The 22,332-nt window shown below is 50.4% G+C and overlaps 9 protein-coding genes across 9 annotated transcripts; 6 read left to right on the top strand and 3 right to left on the bottom strand.

Annotated features, from left to right (window-relative positions):
- Nucleotides 1-385: 385 nt before the first annotated feature.
- Nucleotides 386-1,850, bottom strand: N7446_003299 (retrograde cargo receptor ERV46; the record flags this gene model as incomplete). The annotated part of the gene is made up of 3 exons (XM_058512048.1): nucleotides 386-1,331; nucleotides 1,390-1,570; nucleotides 1,661-1,850. The coding sequence occupies 3 exons, from the start codon at nucleotides 1,848-1,850 to the stop codon at nucleotides 386-388; spliced, it is 1,317 nt and encodes a 438-aa protein (XP_058377584.1).
- Nucleotides 1,851-2,585: 735 nt separating this feature from the next.
- On the top strand, nucleotides 2,586-4,855 carry N7446_003298 (uncharacterized protein; the record flags this gene model as incomplete). Its single annotated transcript, XM_058512047.1, has 3 exons — nucleotides 2,586-3,080; nucleotides 3,268-4,752; nucleotides 4,811-4,855. The coding sequence occupies 3 exons, from the start codon at nucleotides 2,586-2,588 to the stop codon at nucleotides 4,853-4,855; spliced, it is 2,025 nt and encodes a 674-aa protein (XP_058377583.1).
- A 453-nt stretch (nucleotides 4,856-5,308) lies between these two features.
- N7446_003297 (putative GARP complex subunit Vps53) lies at nucleotides 5,309-8,021 on the top strand (the record flags this gene model as incomplete). Its single annotated transcript, XM_058512046.1, has 3 exons — nucleotides 5,309-5,381; nucleotides 5,440-7,235; nucleotides 7,290-8,021. The coding sequence occupies 3 exons, from the start codon at nucleotides 5,309-5,311 to the stop codon at nucleotides 8,019-8,021; spliced, it is 2,601 nt and encodes an 866-aa protein (XP_058377582.1).
- Nucleotides 8,022-8,990: 969 nt separating this feature from the next.
- Nucleotides 8,991-10,047, bottom strand: N7446_003296 (60S ribosomal protein uL10; the record flags this gene model as incomplete). Its single annotated transcript, XM_058512045.1, has 3 exons — nucleotides 8,991-9,688; nucleotides 9,745-9,814; nucleotides 9,874-10,047. 3 exons carry the CDS (start codon nucleotides 10,045-10,047, stop codon nucleotides 8,991-8,993), a joined length of 942 nt encoding a protein of 313 aa, XP_058377581.1.
- A 268-nt stretch (nucleotides 10,048-10,315) lies between these two features.
- trm82 (putative tRNA methyltransferase) lies at nucleotides 10,316-11,959 on the top strand (the record flags this gene model as incomplete). Its single annotated transcript, XM_058512044.1, has 4 exons — nucleotides 10,316-10,477; nucleotides 10,498-10,721; nucleotides 10,771-11,436; nucleotides 11,488-11,959. The coding sequence occupies 4 exons, from the start codon at nucleotides 10,316-10,318 to the stop codon at nucleotides 11,849-11,851; spliced, it is 1,416 nt and encodes a 471-aa protein (XP_058377580.1). The 3' UTR covers nucleotides 11,852-11,959.
- Nucleotides 11,960-12,245: 286 nt separating this feature from the next.
- Nucleotides 12,246-13,503, top strand: N7446_003294 (uroporphyrinogen decarboxylase HEM12; the record flags this gene model as incomplete). The annotated part of the gene is made up of 4 exons (XM_058512043.1): nucleotides 12,246-12,300; nucleotides 12,348-12,389; nucleotides 12,458-13,381; nucleotides 13,433-13,503. The coding sequence occupies 4 exons, from the start codon at nucleotides 12,246-12,248 to the stop codon at nucleotides 13,501-13,503; spliced, it is 1,092 nt and encodes a 363-aa protein (XP_058377579.1).
- A 60-nt stretch (nucleotides 13,504-13,563) lies between these two features.
- On the bottom strand, nucleotides 13,564-14,309 carry N7446_003293 (cytosine deaminase; the record flags this gene model as incomplete). The annotated part of the gene is made up of 2 exons (XM_058512042.1): nucleotides 13,564-14,049; nucleotides 14,151-14,309. The coding sequence occupies 2 exons, from the start codon at nucleotides 14,307-14,309 to the stop codon at nucleotides 13,564-13,566; spliced, it is 645 nt and encodes a 214-aa protein (XP_058377578.1).
- Nucleotides 14,310-14,799: 490 nt separating this feature from the next.
- N7446_003292 (type I HSP40 co-chaperone YDJ1) lies at nucleotides 14,800-17,132 on the top strand. Its single transcript, XM_058512041.1, has 4 exons — nucleotides 14,800-15,127; nucleotides 15,198-15,267; nucleotides 15,333-16,160; nucleotides 16,212-17,132. The coding sequence occupies exons 1-4, from the start codon at nucleotides 15,092-15,094 to the stop codon at nucleotides 16,598-16,600; spliced, it is 1,323 nt and encodes a 440-aa protein (XP_058377577.1). The 5' UTR covers nucleotides 14,800-15,091; the 3' UTR covers nucleotides 16,601-17,132.
- A 1,877-nt stretch (nucleotides 17,133-19,009) lies between these two features.
- Nucleotides 19,010-20,490, top strand: N7446_003291 (alpha/beta hydrolase; the record flags this gene model as incomplete). Its single annotated transcript, XM_058512040.1, has 4 exons — nucleotides 19,010-19,213; nucleotides 19,274-19,412; nucleotides 19,459-19,567; nucleotides 19,614-20,490. The coding sequence occupies 4 exons, from the start codon at nucleotides 19,010-19,012 to the stop codon at nucleotides 20,488-20,490; spliced, it is 1,329 nt and encodes a 442-aa protein (XP_058377576.1).
- Nucleotides 20,491-22,332: the final 1,842 nt, after the last annotated feature.

The raw sequence follows: 22,332 nt of genomic DNA, 5'->3' as shown, positions 1-22,332 counted from the left end.
ATGGCATTTTCTTGTATATTGAGTGTTTGTCTTTGATATTCCTGTTGCAGGTCTGTTTCTTGTAGGCAATCTGGATCGACTTCCTGGTGTATGTACCAGCTACCTCCATCGTTAGGGCATTTTCTCATACGTTGCGTAGACACTACTGTCTTTTTCTACGATATTAACCACAATTAATAACAGAAGTCAATGCTATTGCTAGATGAACATTTACATCCAGACCCCAACACAACCGCAAAAAAAGCATTTATAGGTATCCCAAGAACGCCGCAAGTGCCAACTTCTCAATCCCACAAAGCTCCACAAAACTCGATATCAAGATAGATCGATCATGCAGAAATGCTCTGTATATGCTAACACCCCATACCATCTCCAAGAAAAGAATCTAGTTCGAGTGCGACTTCTTGACGCGCATAGCGCCCTCATAAAGACCGCGGTCCAGAGCAGCAGCGACAGTCAAAGTACCACCGATAATAGCACAGACTCCAGTGAGGAAGCCAGTGAAAGTCTTCGGGCGAGCCTCACGGTTGATAACCTTCATAGGAGAGATGTCATAGTTGAAGAAAACACCGGGGATACCACCACCGGCATGCACACGCTCCTTGTGGCCCTCTGCGGCATCGTTGCCTCCCATAAGTGGACGCTTGTGCGAAGTGACCGAGTACTGGTGCGCCTCGATACTTCCGTGAGAACCATATCCAAGACCCTGGGCACCGAGAGGCGTCTTGTCGTAGGCACTGTGTATGGAAGATGAGAAAAGAGGATCCCAGCCAAGGGGCAGGTAAGAAGTCGAAACGACCTTGACAAAGTACATGAAGTTGTACCCGGGCTCGTCGGTCTCCTGCTGGGTGTCGTCGAGCGGGTTAGTGTGGTGGTGGTCGGACCACTGCCAGCGGTCAGCGAGCTCCGCAGGGAGCTGAGGTCCAAATCGGAGCTCGTGGATAAAGTGGGACATAGTGTGCTGGTCAGAGGGAGGTGCGTTGGGAACGACGTAGCTGTCGAGGTCATGGACGTGCATGTTGCCGGTTGTGAAACTGCGGCCTGGCGCAATGTGGAAGTTTCCTACCACCTTGTTCACACGCAGCACACCCTCGATCCGGCATCCCTCCTTGCGCTGTTCGGCGAGCTTTTCTGCGTATCCTTCACGGATGCACTGCTCAATGCCGCCGCCGTCGCCAAAGGCCCACTGCTTCTGAGCGTAGGCCTCGCGCACTTCGTCACAAGTGCTGCAGCATCCGGGCTTGATCGCATTCGGGGGTGCGTCTGGTACTCCACCACACTGGCCGCAGTAGTCTGGGGCCAGGTGCTTAGCAGCATCTGCTGGGGAGTGTCTGGGAGACAATGAGTTCATATTTGCGGTGGAAGGGGTTCCCGAGAGCCATCACTTACAGGTCCAAGGCCTGAACATCGATAACCTTTCCTCCCTCCAAGTGAGAACTGAGGCGGACCTTGTTCACACCATGTGCGACACCAACCTGCTGTTCACCAGAGACATCCATGACATCCAGTGTTAGGAGCTCACATGGCAACCGAGGGAAAGTCATGTTCAGATGAATCTCCATTCTCTCTCCTGCGCATCAAATACGAATCGTCAGTCACCTTGCTCCAATCTTCTTCAGATGCCATCGTGGGTCCGATCAGATCGAAACTCTATTCATACCTCGCGATTTGTCGACGACGAGCTCTGGTTGCACAACAATGCGTCGATAGTCGGCCCATTCTCCCCATACCAGCCACATGACGATTAAAAGGGAGGCAATGGTGATAACACCGCCGGAGTTTGTGCGAATTCGAGCATCTTCAACGGTCTTGGCGAAGGCGTCGAGCCTTGTGAATCGCGACTTTGCCATTTCGCCAGTCAGTTGACGACCATATGGTGAAGCGCAGGGCTTAGTTAGGGTCCGTGGACAGTGTGAATATCAGAAGTGCCTGTAAATCAAAGAGAACATGAACACGTTAGCTGGGGATTCATTGAACGCGCACGCCTCGGACCCATCGAGTCAATAGACAAAACAAACAATTGAAAATGAATAGAGACAATCATACCAGCAATCCAATATGTGCAAATCAATCCAAATACGGTATTATTCTAGCCGCGAAGGAGTGTGTTTGAGCTAGACAATCCAATGCCAGTCCGACATACCTGCAGCTCAATGTATGGAGATACCATTCAAAGGCCAGAAAACAATCTCTGATTGGTCAATGGCATTGATGAGTCATTATATTTACCACGTGACTATCAATCACTGCATCACGTGATCTTCACGTCACTTTTTGCTTAAACTAATCGGCCATTGTTCTTGCGCTTATTGACCACTTCTCTGTCGGATTTCTTGGAGTGTTGCAACTGCAACTTCTCTGTGTCATACTTTCTCTCTTTTGTCTACCCCTCGACACCCTCCCTTTCGATTTGCACTCCGCTTGCGACGCTCTTGCATGCTTGCAACTTTTTTTCCGTGCCTGATCTGAGGCGCAACGCGCGCAGCTTCCTTTGCTAGAGCATTTTCACCTTTCAACCACTTTCCTTGCTTTCCACGAATCCTCCTTCGTCTTCCAACGTCCTTCGACTCCACCCAAGAACCATCATGCCGTCGATGAAATCCCGCCGCGGCGGCGGTAGTGATCGCGGGGGCATTCGCAAGCGGGGTCCCACTCGCACCGACAGAGATGGCGATATGGATATGGATGCAGGTGGCTCTCGGGCCAAGGGATCACGTCCTGAGTCGAGCCGCTCTGGCGCTGGTGGCGTTCGCCCTCCAGCTCCACGCTCCGGAGGTACCACTGCAGGTGGCCGAGGTTCTGGCCGAACTGGTCGAGGTGGCCGAGTTCAGTCGCGTGACAAGACCATGGATGCGATTCAGCGTGCGATCGCCAGTACCGAATCGCAGGCCACTATCCGACAGAATCGCCAAAACGACAACAACAACCGCAAGCGCGAATCGGTTCCATTCAGCGTCCGTGGATGGAAACAGAGCAAGGTAGCTTCCGACAAGGACGGCGGCGTCGGGAGCGTTATCTCATTCCTTGAACGGCGTCTCAACTCCCTCACCAAGACTGGTCCTCGCGCAAGAATTACAAAGGTAAGTCCAACACTCGAAATGGCGGTCACCAACTTCAATCCTCGACATCCCCCGCTACCGTGTCCTCTCGTTTCCGAGGCTGGTCCTCTTACCGAACGATCATCGACACTTTTTGGGCTTATTGGCTTTTCCTCCACTGGGTGACCCCAGGTCAAGGTCCTTTGGCACCTTTCTAACTTTCAACTAGTCGCGCGTGGAAGGCGACACAGTTGTGGCATTTGTTCATCCTGATCTTGTCGACACAATGCTCCGAATCAACAACAACACCTTTGCTGGAATCAATATCAGCGTTGAGCCGTACGACCCCAACACTATGATCGATCATGAAATCGCCGCAGTGGAAACTGGTCCTGGCTCGACTGCCGATACCAAGGCAAAGATGACTACCATCCTTAGCAAGCGATTCTACCCCGATACCAAGCTTCTCGATATGTCGAAGCTGGCCAGCGACCCCGACCTGCAGGCCATGGGAATTTTCAACACCACTTCTACCGAGTCCAAGTTCTTCCCTGCTCTTATGAAGGTGTGGGACATGGGTTTCAAGAGCCCTTCTGAGAGACGAGCTGCAGTTGAAAGCGCCAGCCTTGCAGACAATCAGCTGAACAACATCACTGTTGTTACAACCCTCGCCCAGGCTGTTCCCGATATCAAGAACCTGGATCTTTCCAACAACAACTTGAAAGATGCCCAATCAATGATTGGATGGCGGTGGAAATTCCGCAGCCTCGAATTTCTAGATATGACCGGCAATCCTTTTTGTGCCGATCCCGAATTCAAGGACACTATGCTCAAATGGTACCCCAGGCTACAAAAGCTCAATAACGTTCAGGTCCGCACTCCCGAGGAGGTCGCTGCTCAAAAGAAGACACCTATTCCGGTTCGCCCTCCACACTTCCTAGATGAATCGCAAATCGGAGAGACCTTCGTCCGTGGGTTCTTTACTGGCTACGATAATGACCGCAACACGGTGATCAACAATGTCTACGACGAGAACTCGGTCTTCTCACTCAACATCAACACCTCAGCCCCCAGAGCTCCCAACAGCGAAACAGCAGCCTGGGATGAATATATCAAAAAGAGTCGCAATCTGCAAAAGATCAACCACCTTAGCGCTCGCATGTCGCGCTCGTTCAAGGGTGCTGAGAAGATTCGCGAAGTTTGGAATGCACTCCCTCCCACTCGCCACCCCGACATGACCGTTTTCCCTGAGAAATGGCTCATTGAGTGCAACCCAGTTCCCGGCCTGCCTGATCCCACTGGACAGAGCCCCACCGGAGTGGGTGGCCTTCTCCTGACGATCCACGGACACCTCGAAGAGAGCGTTGGTGGAAAGGTCGAGATGCGCAGCTTCGATCGGACCTTCGTCATTGGCCCTGGTGTGGTTCCTGGAGCTATACGAGTGGTCAGCGACATGTTCTGCCTTCGCGCCTACGGTGGACACGAGGCCTGGATCCCCGAAACCCCGGAAATTCCTCAACCTATTGCTCCCCCTGCTCCGGGTCCTGTCCCAGACGCTCCAGGAGCAGCTCCTGGTGGTGAGCATGCTCAGCGCGAACAGTTGATTGCGCAGATGAGTGCCAAATCTGGCATGACCCCTCAGTTCTCGGAGATGGCCTTGTCGAGCAATAACTGGAACCCCGAGCTTGCGTGGAAGAATTTCGAGCAGCTAAAGGTAAGCTCATATATTTCTCCCCTGGTGTCATTCCGTCATGTACTAACGGCCTTTATAGGCGCAAAACCAGTTGCCACCAACTGCATTCCTTGCTCCTGCGTGAGTTTTGCTCACTTCCCGTTTAGATTCCCATTCACTTGCGCTTTGGCTTGGTTGCTTTCGTTATTAGCTACACATACGCACCCCGAAAGGGTTGGACGTACGATGCATCGGATTGTGTTTTCTTTTCTAAATGTTTCAATATTTGTATTTGCATGGCTCCGGCGATGGGGGACAATTGTCATACTTCTGGACATGGGCCAATGGGCCAAAACCTAAAACAAAAAATGACAAACAAACATTACATAGTCTAGTGACTCTTTGTCCGTAAATGCAGTAAAATGGGGTTAGTAGGAAATGCTATCTATGTAGGCACAATGTAGGGTTGCGTAAGATGCCAAGCTGGCGCGCTAGAGCCATGCGGGTCGCGAATCACCTCCGCCATTCCACCTCTTCCACGCATTCCGCCTAAACTGTCTCGAGGCCAAGGGCGGGATGATACTTGCGAGCTGATGGAATGACTGCGATTACTCCCCCAACTACCGGCCACATGCCGCCAGACGAGGAACACCTCGATGCCTTGGATGCAGGTGCGGAACAATTGGCCTCTCGTGCTCATCGTGCATGCTAACACTAAGGAAATAACAGTGGACTACGATCCGATTGAACACTTGAATGCCGTTTTCTCCCATCCTTCCACCCTCTCCTCTGTCTCTCAGATCTCCGACGCCCTGCACCAATGCGAAGATGACCTTGACGATAACATCGCCACCCTCGTGGAGGAGCAGGTTACCTCCAATGCCGATAGCGTGGAACGGATACAGGCAGCCAAGGCTGATCTGTCAGAGCTATTCAAGAAAATCGACGACGTCCGGGAACGCGCATTGAAGACCGAGCAGGCAATCACCGACATGACGGCGGACATCAAGCAGCTGGACAATGCGAAGAAGAACCTGACACTCTCTATGACGGCGCTGAAGCGATTGCAAATGTTGACTACAGCATACGACCAGCTGCAGGCTCTCAGCCGGACGCGACAATACGGGGATTGTGCACAGCTACTCCAAGCCGTGATCCAGTTAATGGCCCACTTCAAGTCATACCGCTCCATCGACCAAATTGCCATACTGAGCCGGAATGTGGCAGATATACAACGTGATCTTCAGGAGCAGGTCTGTGAGGACTTCGAGATTGCCTTTGCAAAGGGTGAAGTAGGCCCCAAGCGGGCGATGCTCGCGGAGGCGTGTCTGGTCGCAGATGCCCTCGGTGATCATGCACGGTCTCGTCTGGTGACTTGGTACTGCAATACACAGCTCCGTGAGTACCGGCAGGTCTTCCGAAATAACGAAGAGGCTGGATCCTTGGATAACATCTCCCGCCGGTATTCGTGGTTTCGGCGCATATTGAAGATTTATGATGAAGAGAATGCGGCCATTTTCCCGACTTCGTGGCGGGTCGATGAGATTCTGGCCAATGTCTTTTGTGAAGGCACACGGGATGACTTCAAGGGCATCTTGTCTCGGTCTGTGCGCAGTGGACAGAATATTGATGTCAACTTGCTGCTTTCCTGTTTGCAAGAGACACTCGACTTTGAACATTCTCTCGAGCGCCGCTTTGCCCCTGCATCGCGTGCATCTACTGACACCTTTACTTCAACTGAACCGCCTGTGTTTAGCCAGTCTATCTCCGAGGCCTTTGAGCCATACCTCAGTGTTTGGGTCGAGGCCCAGGATAAACAGCTCGCAGCGCTGCTCCCTAAGTACCGGCAACAACCCCTTAAAGTTCCGGACGAAGAATTCAACTCGCACATTGTTATTTCATCCTCGACTGAACTTTTCACATTCTACCGGCATGCTTTGCAACAGTGCGCCAAGCTCTCAACTGGAGGCAGCCTGGCGGAGCTTGCAAAGGTATTTGCTAAATACCTGGATCAGTATGCCCAGCAGGTCCTTCTCAACTATATAAGTGAGCGACCAACAGGACACACACCATCTCGAGTCCCCACAATAGAAGAGCTGGTGTCGGTTTTGAACACCGCCGATTACTGCTACACAACTTGCAACCAGCTGGAAGAGAAGATCAGGGGCAGGTTGGACGAGAACATGAAGCAATCTGTGGATTTGCAAAGCCAAGCGGATTCATTCATGGGTATTGCGTCCGCTGCTGTACGGGGTCTGGTGCGACAAGTCGAGGTCGAGCTTGAACCATCCTGGCGAGAGATGCGTAACACGCCTTGGGCCAAGATCGAGGCTGTCAGCGATCAGAGCTCTTATGTGGGTGAAATGCTTTCTCGCACGAAAGATAAAGCATCAGAGATCCTCCAGCTATTGCACAAGCAGCAATATGCGCGTGCTTTCTCGGATCATTTGGTGGAGCTCATGTCGAGTCAGTTTATCAGCAATGTTTTCCAATGCAGGCCTGTATCGGAAACTGGCGCTGAACAGGTACGACGATCACCCTGTCCATTCTATCTTTCATCTTACTTACTCAATCTCTAGATGCTCCTCGACTCCTATACACTCAAGAGCGGCCTTTCATCCCTTCTCCCGGCCCCCGCTCCAGCCGGCTTCGTCAAACGCGTAAACACAAGCTTCTTCAAGATCGAAACGCTCCTCAAAACCCTCCAGGTCCGCCCATCACCACCAGAGGCTCTAGTCCAAGCATACCTAATCCACATCGCGGACCGCAACAACAACAACTTCCGTAAAATTCTCGATCTCAAAGGCATCCGCAGCCGCCAAGAACAAAACCACCTCGTCGAGCTATTCCAGCTCCACCGCGCCTCAGACCGCTACGCCTCAAGCCTCCAGCCAAACAACCCCATCCTCGCCGCCCTCCAAGGCCCCACAGCCACCGGCACGACCTCCGTATCTCAAGGCCTAGGACTCGGCAGCGCCACCTCAGCCATGCCATCACGTTTCGACGCCTCCATGCTCGGCTCTGCAATCATCTCCGCTGCAAAGGATGGCGTCGACCGTTTCGGGAACCCAAATCTGACGACCCTCGGCGCCGCAGGACTCCCCGCGTCTGGATCGGGCATCACCAGTCCATCGGGGACGTCATCTCCTGTTCCGACTGGATCCATGCTCCAGCCCAATAACGTGCAGACATCGGAAGGTACAGCCGCGGGTAATCTCAATGAGAACCTGAAGAATATTGGCAAATTCTTCCGTCGTGATCTAGGTGGATTTGGTGGGAGGTTTGGACGGAGTACCGAAGATGGAGCATAGTGGTGTGCTCCTATTTGATTATTCTTTTTATACACTCTATTTTTGATGGAGCATGGATACCACATGTCATGATTAGAAGGTACATAGCTTATATCCAGGCGTCTTATCTCTAATTAATGTCTGATGTTTGTATTTGACAATTGTATAGCTATTTTAGGCCAACTAGCCCTTGATGCTATCTCTCTCGTGGCGATGGCTGCTAACGTAACCAGACGTAAGCAGCAAGCTGGATATGCCGAGAAAGACAACAAGACAGACCCACGATGCAACCGAGGGTGCGTCATCCAATAACGGCGTTGAGTTCAAGGGATGGGTAGCACTGCCTCGCAACATGAGCTTAGAGCTTAGGCCTGATCTAAGGTAGCAATTGCGAGTGAGGTTTAAACTACTACCAACAGGATGACTACAAAGTTTGAAAGACATTGTAACTGAATAATTTCATTGAGTGTTGAAAATCAACTAAGACAACAACACAAGAGAACAGACGTTCTAATGGTATCATCCAGCTACAGAATTGCCTACGAGACATCGGCCTACTGTTGCAGGGCGAGAATCTGTAATCTTATCGCAAGTTAGCATTGTTTGCAAATCGAGTGCAAGTCAAAATGAGAGGCAAAAGCAATGTGTGAAGGTATGGCGTCATCAAAAAATTAGAGTGTTGTTGTTGCGTGTTTTTAATCTTCAAAGCGCCCCGGAGAGGGGCGTGATGCTCGGGGTTAAAAATGTATAATCATCCGCCAGGGTGACATTGTAACAGGGTGTGTGTTGTGGAAGCAAAAGTAGCAAAGAAAAAGATGTGAAAACTCACCAATTCAGTGGAAACGACAATGGAGCGCGGCTACGTTCCATTATACGAGTCCTAGATTTCCGAAGAAAATCGATTGCCAAGGCATCATGTTTTATTGCCAGGGGCTTTTTCAAGCTCTGGTTCAAGTAAATCTAATACATGGCATTGTCCCGTGGAGGCGCTTAGTCGAAGAGACCGAAGCCCATGTCCTCATCGGACTCCTCCTCATCCTCAGCGGGAGCGGCGGCAGCGGGGGCGTCACCACCGGAGGTGGCAGCGGCAGCGGCAGCAGGAGCAGCAGAGGCGTAGGCATCGGGGTTAGCGATGCGGTCCTTGAGCTCATCAATCTCGGGCCAGCTGTAGTCGGTCTCGATGGCGACAGCGAGGACCTTCTTGTAGCCGTTGATGAGAGAGTGCATGGTGGCAGGGATGGTGGGGTAGTTGGCAGCCAGGGAGATGGCAGTGATGGTCTGAATGGCCTGGGAGAAGGTCTTCAGGAGCTGCTCATCGGTGATGTCGAGGACATCGGCACCGAAGCACTGGCCGTTGTCGTAGACCTGCTGAATGGTCATACCGTAGGTGAAGGGGGAGATGTTCAGCAGGTTAAGGAGGGTAGCCTCGGAGGCACCGACCTTGTTGCCGGCCTCAACGAGCTTGAGGTCGGAGACAATTTCGATGGTACCACGGGCAATCTTGGTAGGGACACCAAGAGCCTGGAAGAACGCGGTCTTACCGGGTTCCATACCGGTGTTACCACCGGGGATCCAGACGTCACCGGGAGCGATGGCACCGGCACGAGCGGGAGCAGCGACACGGTTGGCCAGGATCTTCTCCTTGATGGCCTTCAGGTCGGCGTTGGTGAAGATGAAACCAACGTTGCCTGGGAGGTTCATATTAGCCAATTGGTTACATGCGACAAGAAGAAATAGTACACACCCCTAACGTGAGGCAGGAGACGCTCGAACTCGGGGTTCTCGGCGATGAAGCCCTTGAGAGCACGACGAACCTAAAATCAGAGCGGTCAGCGAGGGGTTCAAGGCTGGTATTGTCAATTGGTAGACATACCATGGTGTTCTTTCCCATCAGGACAACACCCTCTCCACGGAGGGAGATACGGATCTCGTGCATCTGCTGAGAGCTGACATTGTCGACACCGACAATGAAGACGGTGCGGTACTCATCGAGAAGCTGCTTGAGCTTCTCGAAGTAAGCGGTCTTGGTAGCTGACTTGCCCCCCATTTCTCCTTAATTTCGCTGAAGATAGGTTGTTTAAGGACAAGGTCGTTGTTGTGGTTGATGAAGAAGAGAAATGGTTTAGTGCGATTTCGGGAAAACTTTTTGGTGCGTTCGCTAGTGGGTCACGTGATGTAAAAAGTAGACCCGCCCATATGGACTTGACGAGAGACGACGGAATTCGATTGCCATTGCGATTTGAGTCTATTCTGCGCATTCGGGGATTTATCTGGAGCTGAATTGTAATCCCTTCAGCCGGATCGCCCACTTCAACATGCGTTATCTCCAGCACCCGTTTCAGTGTCTGCGATATGTCGCAAGAGAATCGGCAGGCCAGTCCGATTTGCTAATTGCTGCTGCCGGTGCAAAGATCTATTCATACTCTGCTTCTACTGGCGACTGCCTAGATGTCTTTCCGAGTGCGAATGAATCGACCGTGTCGGACGATCTCAACAGCCCCCCGGCAAGAGACGCAAGCTATCTTCGCCCTCTGAGCAGAAGGATGAGCAATCCGAGTCCGCAGGCAAGCAGTCAAAGGAAGATGTCAAGCTCACTTGGTCGAGTATTCCCCTCCTCATTGTGGCCCAAGGCAAATATGTAATTTTCCTTACCGCCGAGGACAAATGTATTCGAGTCTACAGCCTAAAAGACAATGGGCAGTTCGTAAAGGAGAGTGTCCGGTAAGTGCCCGTTTATCTCTTACAAGCTCACCAAGCTCATTACATATAGAACAATGCCAAAACGGCCAAGTGTGTTGGCTCTGACACCTAATGAGAATGACATCCTGTGCGCCGACAAGTTCGGCGATGTGTACATTATCCCGGTGATTCCCAGCTCAGAGTACAAGAGAGTCGTGGCCGAAGAGAAGGAATATGCTCCATCTGCCACGAATCTCACTGTGCACACGAAGCGCAACCTGGAATCCTTGGAACAACAGATGAGACAGGCTGCATTGAAGAAGAAGGCTTCAGCAGAGGCTACCGCACTCAACTTCGAGCATCAGGCCATTATTGGTCATGTTTCGATGCTGACAGACATGGTCTCTGTGACCCGGCCTGCAGACTCAATCACCAGTCACCCACGGAATTACATCCTCACTGCGGATCGTGATGAGCATATCCGTGTATCCCGTGGTCACCCCCAAGCTCATGTCATTGAGCAATACTGCTTTGGTCACACTTCTTTCATTAGCAAGCTTTGCATTCCTTCCTGGGCTCCAAATGTTCTCATCTCAGGTGGTGGCGACAAGCATTTGCTTGTGTGGAATTGGGTTGAGGGGCAGGTCTTGCAGAAAGTCTCTCTGCCTGAGTCAGAAACAGATATCACGGTTTCTGGAATCTGGGCTGTCTCCGATAATGCCGACTGCCTGAAGAGCATCTTTGTTGCATTTGAAGGGTACGTACCACTGGAGTCGGTGATCATTATCAACACTAAAACTGGCAGCAGATCTTCCCAACTTCTTTGCTACACTCTCGAAAACGACAACACGCTAAAGCAACAAGAGACCCTACAACTCTCAGGAAACGTCATTGATCTGGTTTCGATCGGTTCCAAGGACACCATTGCTGTCTCCGTGGACAACCTGCGGGAACCTAACTCGACCAGTGTTTGGCGATCATCTCCCCAGGCTCTTCTGGAAACCTTCCGGGTTGAGGTTGGAAAATGGGTCCCTGCCGAGGACTCTATTGTTTCCAGTATCAACACCGATAGCAGCACACTTGTTCACACGGAACTGGACGAGAAGACCACCAAATCGCTCAACGAGCAATTGTATGGTTTGTCCGTTCTCCGGAAGAATGGGTGGAATTAAAAGTATGCATGTCTTTTATGTACATTTAGCAAATATTTTAGATATCTCCAAACTCGCATGAGACTATGAAGCAATCTATGTTTTAATTGGCAAAAAGTATGAAAGAGTAGAGAAGATATTTCTGATGCTTGACGATATATATATGCGGGGACGTTTGTCTACCCAGATTTTGATTTTTCGAGCGAGCAGACATTCATTCAAACTTTGGATATTTTAACGAATTGAATTAATTTGAACAGTTAAAGGAAAACAATATTATCATATTCGACTTCGGCAGCTTTTTAGACAGATGCACAACTAATAAAACCTCCGACGTCCCGATCCGATCGCGGGGCCGCGGTACCCGGAACACTTGGAATTCCACTTCTCCTCCTTCATCCCACCACATCACACAATGCAGGAACAATTTGAGCCACTTAAGAACGATTTGCTGCTGAGGGCTGCTCGGGGTATGTAAAACTTGATTTTTCGAGTTGAGCGGAGCTGACAATCGCAGGCGAGAAGGTGGAGCGTCCTCCGATTTGGGTTATGCGACAGGGTGAGTTATTCCTACCATGCAGATCACGACCTAGAACAATTAGCTGACCTTGATTCTCTCTCAAACAGCTGGTCGCTACCTTCCCGAGTATCATGAAGCAAAGGGCGGCCGTGATTTCTTCGAATGCTGCCGCACACCCGAGATCGCATCGACCCTAACCCTCCAGCCCATCGAACGTTATGAAGGCCTCATCGACGCCGCAATCATCTTCTCCGATATTCTGGTCATCCCACAGGCCATGGGAATGGTCGTAGAGATGGTGGACAAGAAGGGACCCCATTTCCCAGAGCCCCTCCAGTCGCCAGAAGACGGGCAATACGCCAAGGTGATGGAGAAGGAAGTGGACGTGAAGTCAGAGCTGGACTACGTCTACAAGGCAATTTCACTCACACGCTTTAAACTGAAGGGTCGCGTGCCCCTCATTGGCTTCTGTGGTGCGCCGTGGACGCTGCTGTGCTACATGGTCGAAGGCGGTGGCAGCAAGCTCTTCGTGCAGTCTAAGAAGTGGGTGTACAAGTACCCGAAGGAGGCACAGGCCCTGCTGCAGAAGATTGCCGAGATCTGTGTGGAATACCTTGCCCTCCAGGTCGCTGCTGGTGCGCAGTTGGTGCAGGTCTTTGACTCGTGGGCTGGCGAGCTGTCTCCCACTTCGTTTGCTTCCTTCTCGCTTCCTTACCTGCGCCACATTTCCGCCAACCTGCCCAAGCGGCTACAGGAGATGGGCTTGGAGCCTGTTCCCATGACGGTTTTCGCCAAGGGCGCTTGGTATGCTCTGGACGACCTTTGCCAATCGGGTTACAATGTTGTTGGCCTGGACTGGCTGCACGATGCTGGTGAGGCTATGCGCATTGCTAATGGCCGTGTTACCATCCAGGGTAATGCGGACCCCGGCATGCTGTACGGTGGTCGCCCGGCTATTACCGAGACTGTCGAGCATATGGTGAAGGGATTCAAGAAGGGCAAGCAGGGATGGATCTGTAACCTGGGTCACGGTAAGTTGAGCCTCATATTAGGGCTTCATATCGAGCTAATTAGTCATGCAGGTGTTACGCCCTTTGTCGACCCCGAGCATCTCAAGTTCTTCTTCGAGGAGATCCACCGGTTGACCGTATAATTGGACATGACCAAGAGCTTAAAAGTGGTCGGCTTCTTCCCCGACTGAGATCATAGAAGACTACATGGAAACAAAAAGCACTCCCATCTCACGATTCGAATCGTTGTCAATTCTCAGGGTATTTAAGGCTACATAAGCAAGCCTAATGAAACTAGACAGCGATATCCTCATTCCTGTACCGCAACCAGCATCAGTATCAATGACCATGAACAAGACAAGAAATCCAATGCAGCCACGCGCATCACAACATCCAAAAACAAAAACAAAAACAAAAACATACCATAGCTCCGGCTTCTCCTTCATAAAATTGGCCATCAATTCCTTGCACTCAGCATTATCAAGCACAATGACCTCCTTCCCGCGGTTCTTGAGCAACTCCTCACCACCCATAAAGCTCACATTCTCACCCACCACAACTCGCTTCACCTTGTAGAGAATACAAGCACCAGTACACATATCACAAGGTGAGAGAGTGGTATACATAGTAGCACCCTCGTAAGCGGAAGCAGGAAGCCGGCCGGAGTTTTCAAGCGCGGACATCTCGGCCTTCCATGGAAATGTTCACGTTAGCATATTCGTCCCTACTTGTAGATCTGTCCCAAGTCTAGCTCTAGGATTCATGGTATATAGTATCAAGGTAGACTGACATGCAAGACGGCGCTCCCCTTCTGCACGCGCATGTTGTGACCTCGGCCTAGGATCTTGCCGTCTTTGGATACTAGAGCGGCGCCGATTGGGACGCCTCCCTCGGCCAGACCTTGCTTGGCCTCTTCGATTGCGGCGATGAATCCTGGATCTTGTTCCATGGTTGTTATATGGATTGTGGGCGTAGAAAAAAGAGAGAGAGAGAGAGAGTGATATAGGCCTAAGTTGTCTATATTCGGGGACTTCCGCCCCTCTATGACGGGTGGACCATGAAGAGCCTTCCCTCGGCTTTATCGATAAGTGGCGTGTGGCTAAGTGGCGAGTTGGAATTTTCTGATTACATGAGTATGTCTATACAGTCCAGTAAGTGAACATGTTGTAACATGTTCACGTATAACGTTTCTGTTCTACTAATTTAGTACATGATATGCATGTCTTGAATACATAACGCATCTTATGAATAATTAAGTCTTAGTCAGCGGTAATTTACATACGCATGGAATACGTGCGAAGACCATAGAATGCCGCGGAATCCCGTAGAATCAGCGCTCGGGCCAGAACTACAGGGAAGAAACCACCAGAAGAGGGCAAATAGAGTGGTGTAAATAGTCAGATGTAAAGAAAGAAAGCACACTTTTCTAAGTAGATCTTCTTTCAAGAAATTGAGAAAATCAAATCCAAAGCCTGGGTTGCCCTGGTAATTTATACGAGCCCCATACAGCCCATACAGTGCCTGGCAAAAAAGTTACTAAGCCTTTTTTTGGCTTCGATTATTGTTGCAGATAACCATCTCTTCTCCCCCTCCATCCACCAGTTGTTGTCCTTCTGGTTCTAAGACTGTCAAGTTTTTGACCTTTGTGCCTCTCTATTTCTCACCGGGATTCCATCGGATCGTCCCTCATTCCTTCTTTTTGACACTTTCCATTCCCCCGCACATTTCACAATGGTCAAGGAAACGAAGTTCTATGACCTCTTGGGCGTATGTTCGATCCATCGCTGCTCTCCCAGTTTGCATTTAGTCCAGATCTAACATGTTTCGTCGATTTCAGGTTGCCCCCGGGTGTAGCGAGGCTCAGCTGAAGACTGCCTACAAGAAGGGTGCTCTCCGGTACCACCCTGGTACGTGAACAATCCGTCCGATAGCGCTTTCAGAATCTCCCAAACTGACATCACTCTGTCTGTAGACAAGAATGCCGACAACCCCGAGGCTGCAGAGAAGTTCAAGGAACTGTCGGCCGCTTACGAGTGTCTCTCCGACCCCGAGAAGCGTCAACTGTACGACCAGCTTGGTGAGGAGGGTCTGGAGCACGGTGGTGCCGGCGGTGGCATGAACGCCGAGGACCTTTTCTCGCAATTCTTCGGCGGCGGCGGTGGCGGTCCCTTCGGTGGAATGTTCGGTGGTGGTGGTATGCGCGACCCCGGTCCCAAGAAGGCCCGCACAATCCACCACGTGCACAAGGTCAACCTGGAGGACATCTACAAGGGCAAGGTATCCAAGCTTGCTCTCCAGAAGTCCGTCATCTGTGGTGGCTGTGATGGCCGCGGCGGTAAGGAGGGTGCCGTCAAGGAGTGCACAGGCTGCAACGGTAGCGGTATGAAGACCATGATGCGCCAGATGGGTCCCATGATCCAGCGCTTCCAGACTGTCTGCCCTGACTGTAACGGTGAGGGTGAGATCGTCAAGGATAAGGACCGCTGCAAGAAGTGCAATGGCAAGAAGACCGTTGTTGAGCGCAAGGTGCTCCACGTCCACGTCGACAAGGGTGTGCGCGATGGCCACAAGATCGAGTTCCGCGGTGAGGGTGACCAGATGCCCGGTGTCATGCCTGGTGATGTCGTCTTCGAGATTGAGCAGAAGCCCCACCCCCGCTTCCAGCGCAAGAATGACGACCTGTTCTACCAGGCTGAGATTGATCTGCTTACCGCTCTTGCTGGCGGTGCCATCCACATCGAGCACCTCGATGACCGGTGGATGACCGTGAACATTGCCCCTGGTGAAGTTATCACTCCTGGTATGTACCCCTGTTGCACCAGCCTTTGGACAATTTGCTAACCTTTTCCAGATGCCATCAAGGTCATCCCCGGCCAGGGTATGCCCTCGTTCCGCCACCACGACCACGGCAACCTGTACATCAAGTTCGATGTCAAGTTCCCCCAGAAGGACCAGCTCCAGAACTTGGACCTCCTGGAGAAGGTCCTCCCCCTCGTCTCGAGCAGACCCAGCCCCCAGCTGACGCCATGGTCGAGGACTTTGAGCTGGAGAGTATCGAGAGCAGCGAAGGCGAGAAGGCCCGCGCCCACGGTGCCGCCGGCGCCGGCATGGAGGATGACGATGACGACGTGCCCGGCGGTGCCGAGCGTGTGCAGTGCGCTTCGCAGTAAAAGAATTTCGAAGACCGTTCCATACCGTTTCGATCGAGAGATGTCCACCCGTGACGAACTTCGCTTATGATACCAATGTGAAGCGGGCACTCCCCTCCTCTGAACCGGAACATCTTTCGTGTTTGTCTTTGTGCTTTGCAAATGGCGTTCTCTCTGAAGACCCCGGAAGATATCAGTGATTTTCCTTCTCTTCTCGGTTCTCTTATTCTCAATTCCCTGTAATCTCTTTATTTTCCCTGTCCTCCCAATCTGCGCTTCTTTGCATACTCTTTTCACCTTGCTTTTCTTCCCTTACCTTTCCTTGCTTATTTTGTCTTTGGGAACCCGGGGGTTTGTGGCGGATCTGATCTTGCACTGTGAGGGGAATTCGGAAAGAGTGATGAAGCTGAAGATGGAGAATGAGACCACGACGGCCCAGGTGTTTGGCAGAGGGATTCAACGATCTGGTTTTTCTTTGATTCGACCCTGGGATGGGATTGTGGCATGATCATGATGGATTCGTTTTTTACTTTTCTCTTCCTTTTTTTGTTTCTAGCATGCACTCTGATGACCCTTGAATAGACATTGCGTGGTTTTTCGTTCCAATGAATCATTCATCCGTATGGATGGCTTCTGTGCATTCGAGATTGGATCTGTAGATGTGATGTTAGACGCGTGTAGATGAGATGGAAGTGAGAGGGTGTCGCGAGATGCGAGATGCCAGATGCGATATAGCTTCCAGCCCTCAAGGTCCCCCGCGCTTTATTTCTGCTTGTGGGACTGGCCATCTCCATTTTTCGAGTGTAGCTTGATTGGCCACTGCAGTGAATGTTCCAGCATGTGATGGAAATCACCAAGGGATTGGATGGAGTGGATGATGCGGATGGGAAGAGCTACGATGATTAGAAGAGAATAAATGGATTCTGCCTTGGCGGTATGATCTTCGAGGCTCTTATATCACTGATGTCCATTTGCTTGTTTGTTTGCTCAGTTATTGTGAATACGCCTTCTAGGTGGCAGTTCTACGATCTCCCATTCCCTTTCTCACCATGCCTACTGTTAAACCGGATCATTGATCCAACTCTTCCAAGCCTGTGAAAAAAAAGGAAGGCCATTTATCTCATTGGGCCTGGGCATCACATTAGAGATAGACAAGGGTACTCGACGCGGACGGGGTATAGGGTTAAATAGGGCATCGTTGTTATACTCTTCCCCGGAAGTAATTACTCCTGTATTATAGACAGCTACATCGACCACCTATGACACCATACTTGAAGCAAGGAAGCAGGATGGAACAGTCTATATATTCATTTAGCACATAGCAATACCAGGCGGACCCTGATAATAGAGAGACCACATCTTCACAAAGTTCCAAGTATAGTGATAAAAATCCGCAGTCATATCAACTCTATGCAGCATACTCTAGTCAATATTTTTCTCCATGTTACCCTCGATCGACTCATAACCGCACTCTAGTTGCTCATCAAGGTCTGAATCTCCATCAATTGCATACTACTCCCTCAATGACTTCTACCATCTACCTTTAAGAGTCTCTGACGCTAATACAGGTTGCTATAACACCGATGACTGAAAATGACCTGTAAAAATCAGGATTCTTTAGTTACCTTATTGAAAGACATTCTGGATCTCTACAAGCTTTACAGCAAGCAATGATGTGACGCCTACTATTATAAGGTCCATCTTACTAGCTAGGAGGAGCTCAAGATACTACTAGGTTCCAATACGCGGAAAATCACATACAAAGCAGTCCTTTCGGCGAACATACGAGCAGCTTTAATCTCTAGATCATTCACCAATAGCTATACAATATATTGTCTCGGTTCTGTTTGATTATCACATAGTCTTAGTATTAGATTGACATATGATTTCAATCTCACTAACCATTCGGCCCCACCGAACCCGGTGCGGTATATCGGAAATAATCCAAATTCTGTGATACGGTTGGTCAATCATGGCGGGAAAGGGTTAAACACCCAGCAAGTGACGCAACCCCGTGTCGCCTATCTATCCTGAAAGTGCCGGTTAGAGTGTGATTTGGCATTGAAACGAAGCTTTGCGTTACACTGCATTTCTTTGATGAAGCATGACCGTTAAATGAGTAAGACGTGACGATATCCCGCAGGCGAACCTGCCTAAACTGGTAAGGTTACACAGCATATCGCAAAACCCGACCATATAGGGGTATTCCCCGATCTAAGTCATTCATACGTAAACTACATTGCATGCTCTTTCTTTGGGGATCACGACTGGCCTGAGGTGCTTATGAGGAGGCGTCCGACCCTCCATTACAAATGCAAGCGAGGTCAAATCGGTCGGATTGATTAGCACGAGAAATTTGGTGATTTAAGATCTAAAGTCCCTTGACTTGGCCCAAGATGCACAGAGGACTGCGACACATTTGATTGTAGAACACAATTAATTGGGCTCCACAAGTTGACTCTGATAGCATCATCAAATCACTACGAGCGGCATGCCCGCTATGGAACCCTTAACTACTGATGTGTTTCGCGTCATCGAGCATGTTGTTCCTTGTCAGCATATTAGCGAATACCCCGGAGCAAAAGCAAACGGACAGGCCAATGATTTGAAACTGGCAGTGAAGCAGTACATTCCGATTGATAACCCTGACCCACAAACTGGCGATGTGACCATATTGGCCGCGCACGCCAATGGACTTACTAAGGTACGTTAAATGATAATGCACCAGAATATCCAGGATATTGTGAGACTGAATATGGCACAGGAACTCTATGAGCCCTTCTGGGAAGATCTCTATGCGTCTTCAAAATCCCAAGGATTCAATATCCGAGCAATTTGGATGGCAGATGTATCAAACGAGGGACAGAGTGGTATCATCAATGAGGGAATTCTCGGAGATGACCGTAAGCCCTATACCCAGATATTTTTGCATCGAGCTGACCGACGAAGCGAGCTGGTTTGATCATTCCCGGGATCTCCTTCATCTTGTCAATGTTAAGCGCTCTGAGACGCCACAGCCTATAATTGGTGTTGGGCACAGTCTGGGTGGCATACCGATGTAAGGCTAGAACATTATGTTGTTGCTTACCAGCTAACAGACCTAGCGCAAACCTAAGCTACATGCATCCCAGACTCCTACACTGCCTTATTCTCATGGAACCCGTCATTCAACGTGAGAGAACGAAGCTAGACGATCACCGGAATCTCGACAACAGCCAGATGGCCACTGAAATAACCAAGCTCTCTTTATTCAGGCGTGACAAGTGGCCTTCCCGAAAGGCAGCAGCAGCAAGCTTCCAACGCAACCCTTATTTCCAAATCTGGGATCCAAGAGTGCTGAAGAAGTGGATCAAATACGGACTACGCGACACCCCGACAGCAGTCTATCCTCTAGATAACGAGCCACACGACAAGACCGATAGGGGAGACATACCCGTTACATTGACAACGACACGTCACCAGGAGGTGTTCAACTCCACAAGGCCAGTTTGGGACTATTCAGGCCGTTCTGGCAGCCACCTTACACATCCAGACCTTGACCAGTCAATACCAAAGTCCTACAGATTTTATCGCCCTGAATCAGCTCGAGTCTTTGCGCAACTTGCGTTTCTCAGACCAAGCGTGCTATACATATATGGCAGTAAATCTGGCTTGGCGTTTCCAGCTTTGACAGCTGACAAACTCCGAAATACCGGCACAGCAGTGGGCGGCAGTGGAGGTGCTGCGAGGGGTCGTGTCAAGGAGATATTGCTGGACCAGGTTGGGCACTTGATTCCCCTAGAGGCCCCTCAGCGCTGCGCGGAAAATGTCGCTCCCTGGCTGCGCTCTGAATTGAGCCGTTGGCATTCGGAAGAGAAAGCCCTTGCCGCCAGGTTTGATAGGGCCACAGCCACTGAACAAGCCTCCAGTAGCGATCAATGGAAGGAACTCTTCGCTAGCCGAGGAAGTCGCCCGCAAGGCCCTGCCACGTGGAAGCTGTGATAGCTAAGATTATCTGCTCTGTTTGAATATATCGGTTATGCTTTGTATCGTTAATATTCTTGTCAGTATATGTTTCTATTTTCCGGCATACAGAAGAACAGAAGATACTAGAACCAGTTATACTGTTGTTTACGTTCAATTTGAAAGCTTGTGCTTCCTCACCGAGTGAGAAATTTCCAACAGATAGCAGATCCGAAGTCATATTCCTTATCACCCAAGCCTCAGGTGCACAATCCAAATCTTAGCAGTCTAGATACCGCGCATGTTGAATATATGATGGAGGTTCAAATGTAATCTACATTAACCGACATGTTATTCTATCTTATTAAGGACCAGGCGCTATACAAGGAACTGCAGACCGAGCTAGATTCGTTCTTGCCTGAGGGGAGAGCGAAGCATCTAAGCACATATGACTCTCGAACTTCAATCTACCTTTCGAATTAGTTTTCAACACCTTCGACTAATCAGAAGAGAAACCCCCTGTCACCTTTTGTCATATGATGCAAAGTCGTCATGTTTATGATCCCCGCCAGAGTAGTGTACGGAGTACTGAACTATACCCTCCAACGAAGCTCCAAGCAAGCTTAGCGAGGGACCCGGTAGAACCAACTGCTCGGGTAACCCAAACCAAACAAGCCGTTCAGGAAACCCTGCATATGCACCCATACCATACATCTCCGGGCCCGGACCCCGAGCACCCAAAAAGCCGCAGCTTGACATCAGCCACATCGAGACAAGATCCAAGCACAGCAAAGTGAAGCGATTATATGGCGTGCTCAGGCGTCGAGACCACCAAGGCTAACGCCATCACCATACTGAATCGCGTATATGGAGGACGGGAGTAGAAAAAGGGTATATCCTGGCGAGGACACTAACCTAACACCAACAATACTATACATTAGCGGCAGCGGTGTAGCGAGGTGAAAAAAGAAAAGAAACGCTAAAAGGGCGTGCTCCAACTAATAAGATTAATCAAGCTTGACCATCCCGCCGGCACAGATGACAAGGACTCGTATTCCGGCAGCCGGCGAGGCTGAAACAGACCCAGACCCAGGAACGTGGCCAGGTGAGCATGAACATGCATCTCCGAGGGAAGGATTATGTTGCATGGCGCGTTAAGCTAAGTTAGCACGTTTGGACATGCACGACCGAAGGCGTCTGCAGATCTCGCATAGATTGGAAAGAGTCAGGTGCTGGCATGGCGCGACGCCACGAACTCTTCCTGGGTGTGTGGTTTGAGGGGTTTGCCGGATTCCTTTTTCTGTGGTTGTGATCTAGGTCTACTCGGTGCAGGGTATACGGGATAGTGTTGCGTGATATATGACCTAATCGCCGAGGATTGTAAGTTACCAGAGAGTAGCTATTACCAATACAGAAGGTAAGTAGGGATACTCTATAACTGTTAGTTAAGGAACAAATAACGTGGCATAAAGTTAAGGGCTGTAGCGCATACATTGACAGCCAAGAAACAGACAGACACGGACACCGAAAAGACGCAATCAAGATCTAGATGGCGTCATCAACTTTAAAGTCTTGGGAGGAAATCATGCATATTTTAGCGCCATATCAGGTTGGACCTCGAAGTTAAGGGATATTGCTTATTTGCCTTTTGCCTTTTCTCTTTCCCAGCTAGCGAGATAGGTGGTAATTGCCTCAAACGGAAATGGACATTCTTCACGCCTAGTGTGTCATCCTATACTTCAGTCTCACCAGGGTCTGGCACCACTGGAACGACCGGGGCCCCGAGTAGTTGGCCGATCACTCGGACTGATGGGCCAGAATATCGTTAGAGAGGGTGTTCTATGCACCTAACAGATAGAGTAGGGAGCGCCGAGCCCACAC

Source organism: Penicillium canescens (assembly GCF_028828765.1).
Source record: "Penicillium canescens strain IBT 15451 chromosome Unknown utg000002l_segment0_segment0, whole genome shotgun sequence".
NCBI lineage: Eukaryota > Fungi > Ascomycota > Eurotiomycetes > Eurotiales > Aspergillaceae > Penicillium > Penicillium canescens.
Note: the sequence above shows the minus strand (reverse complement) of the source record. Positions and strands in the feature narration are given on the sequence as shown.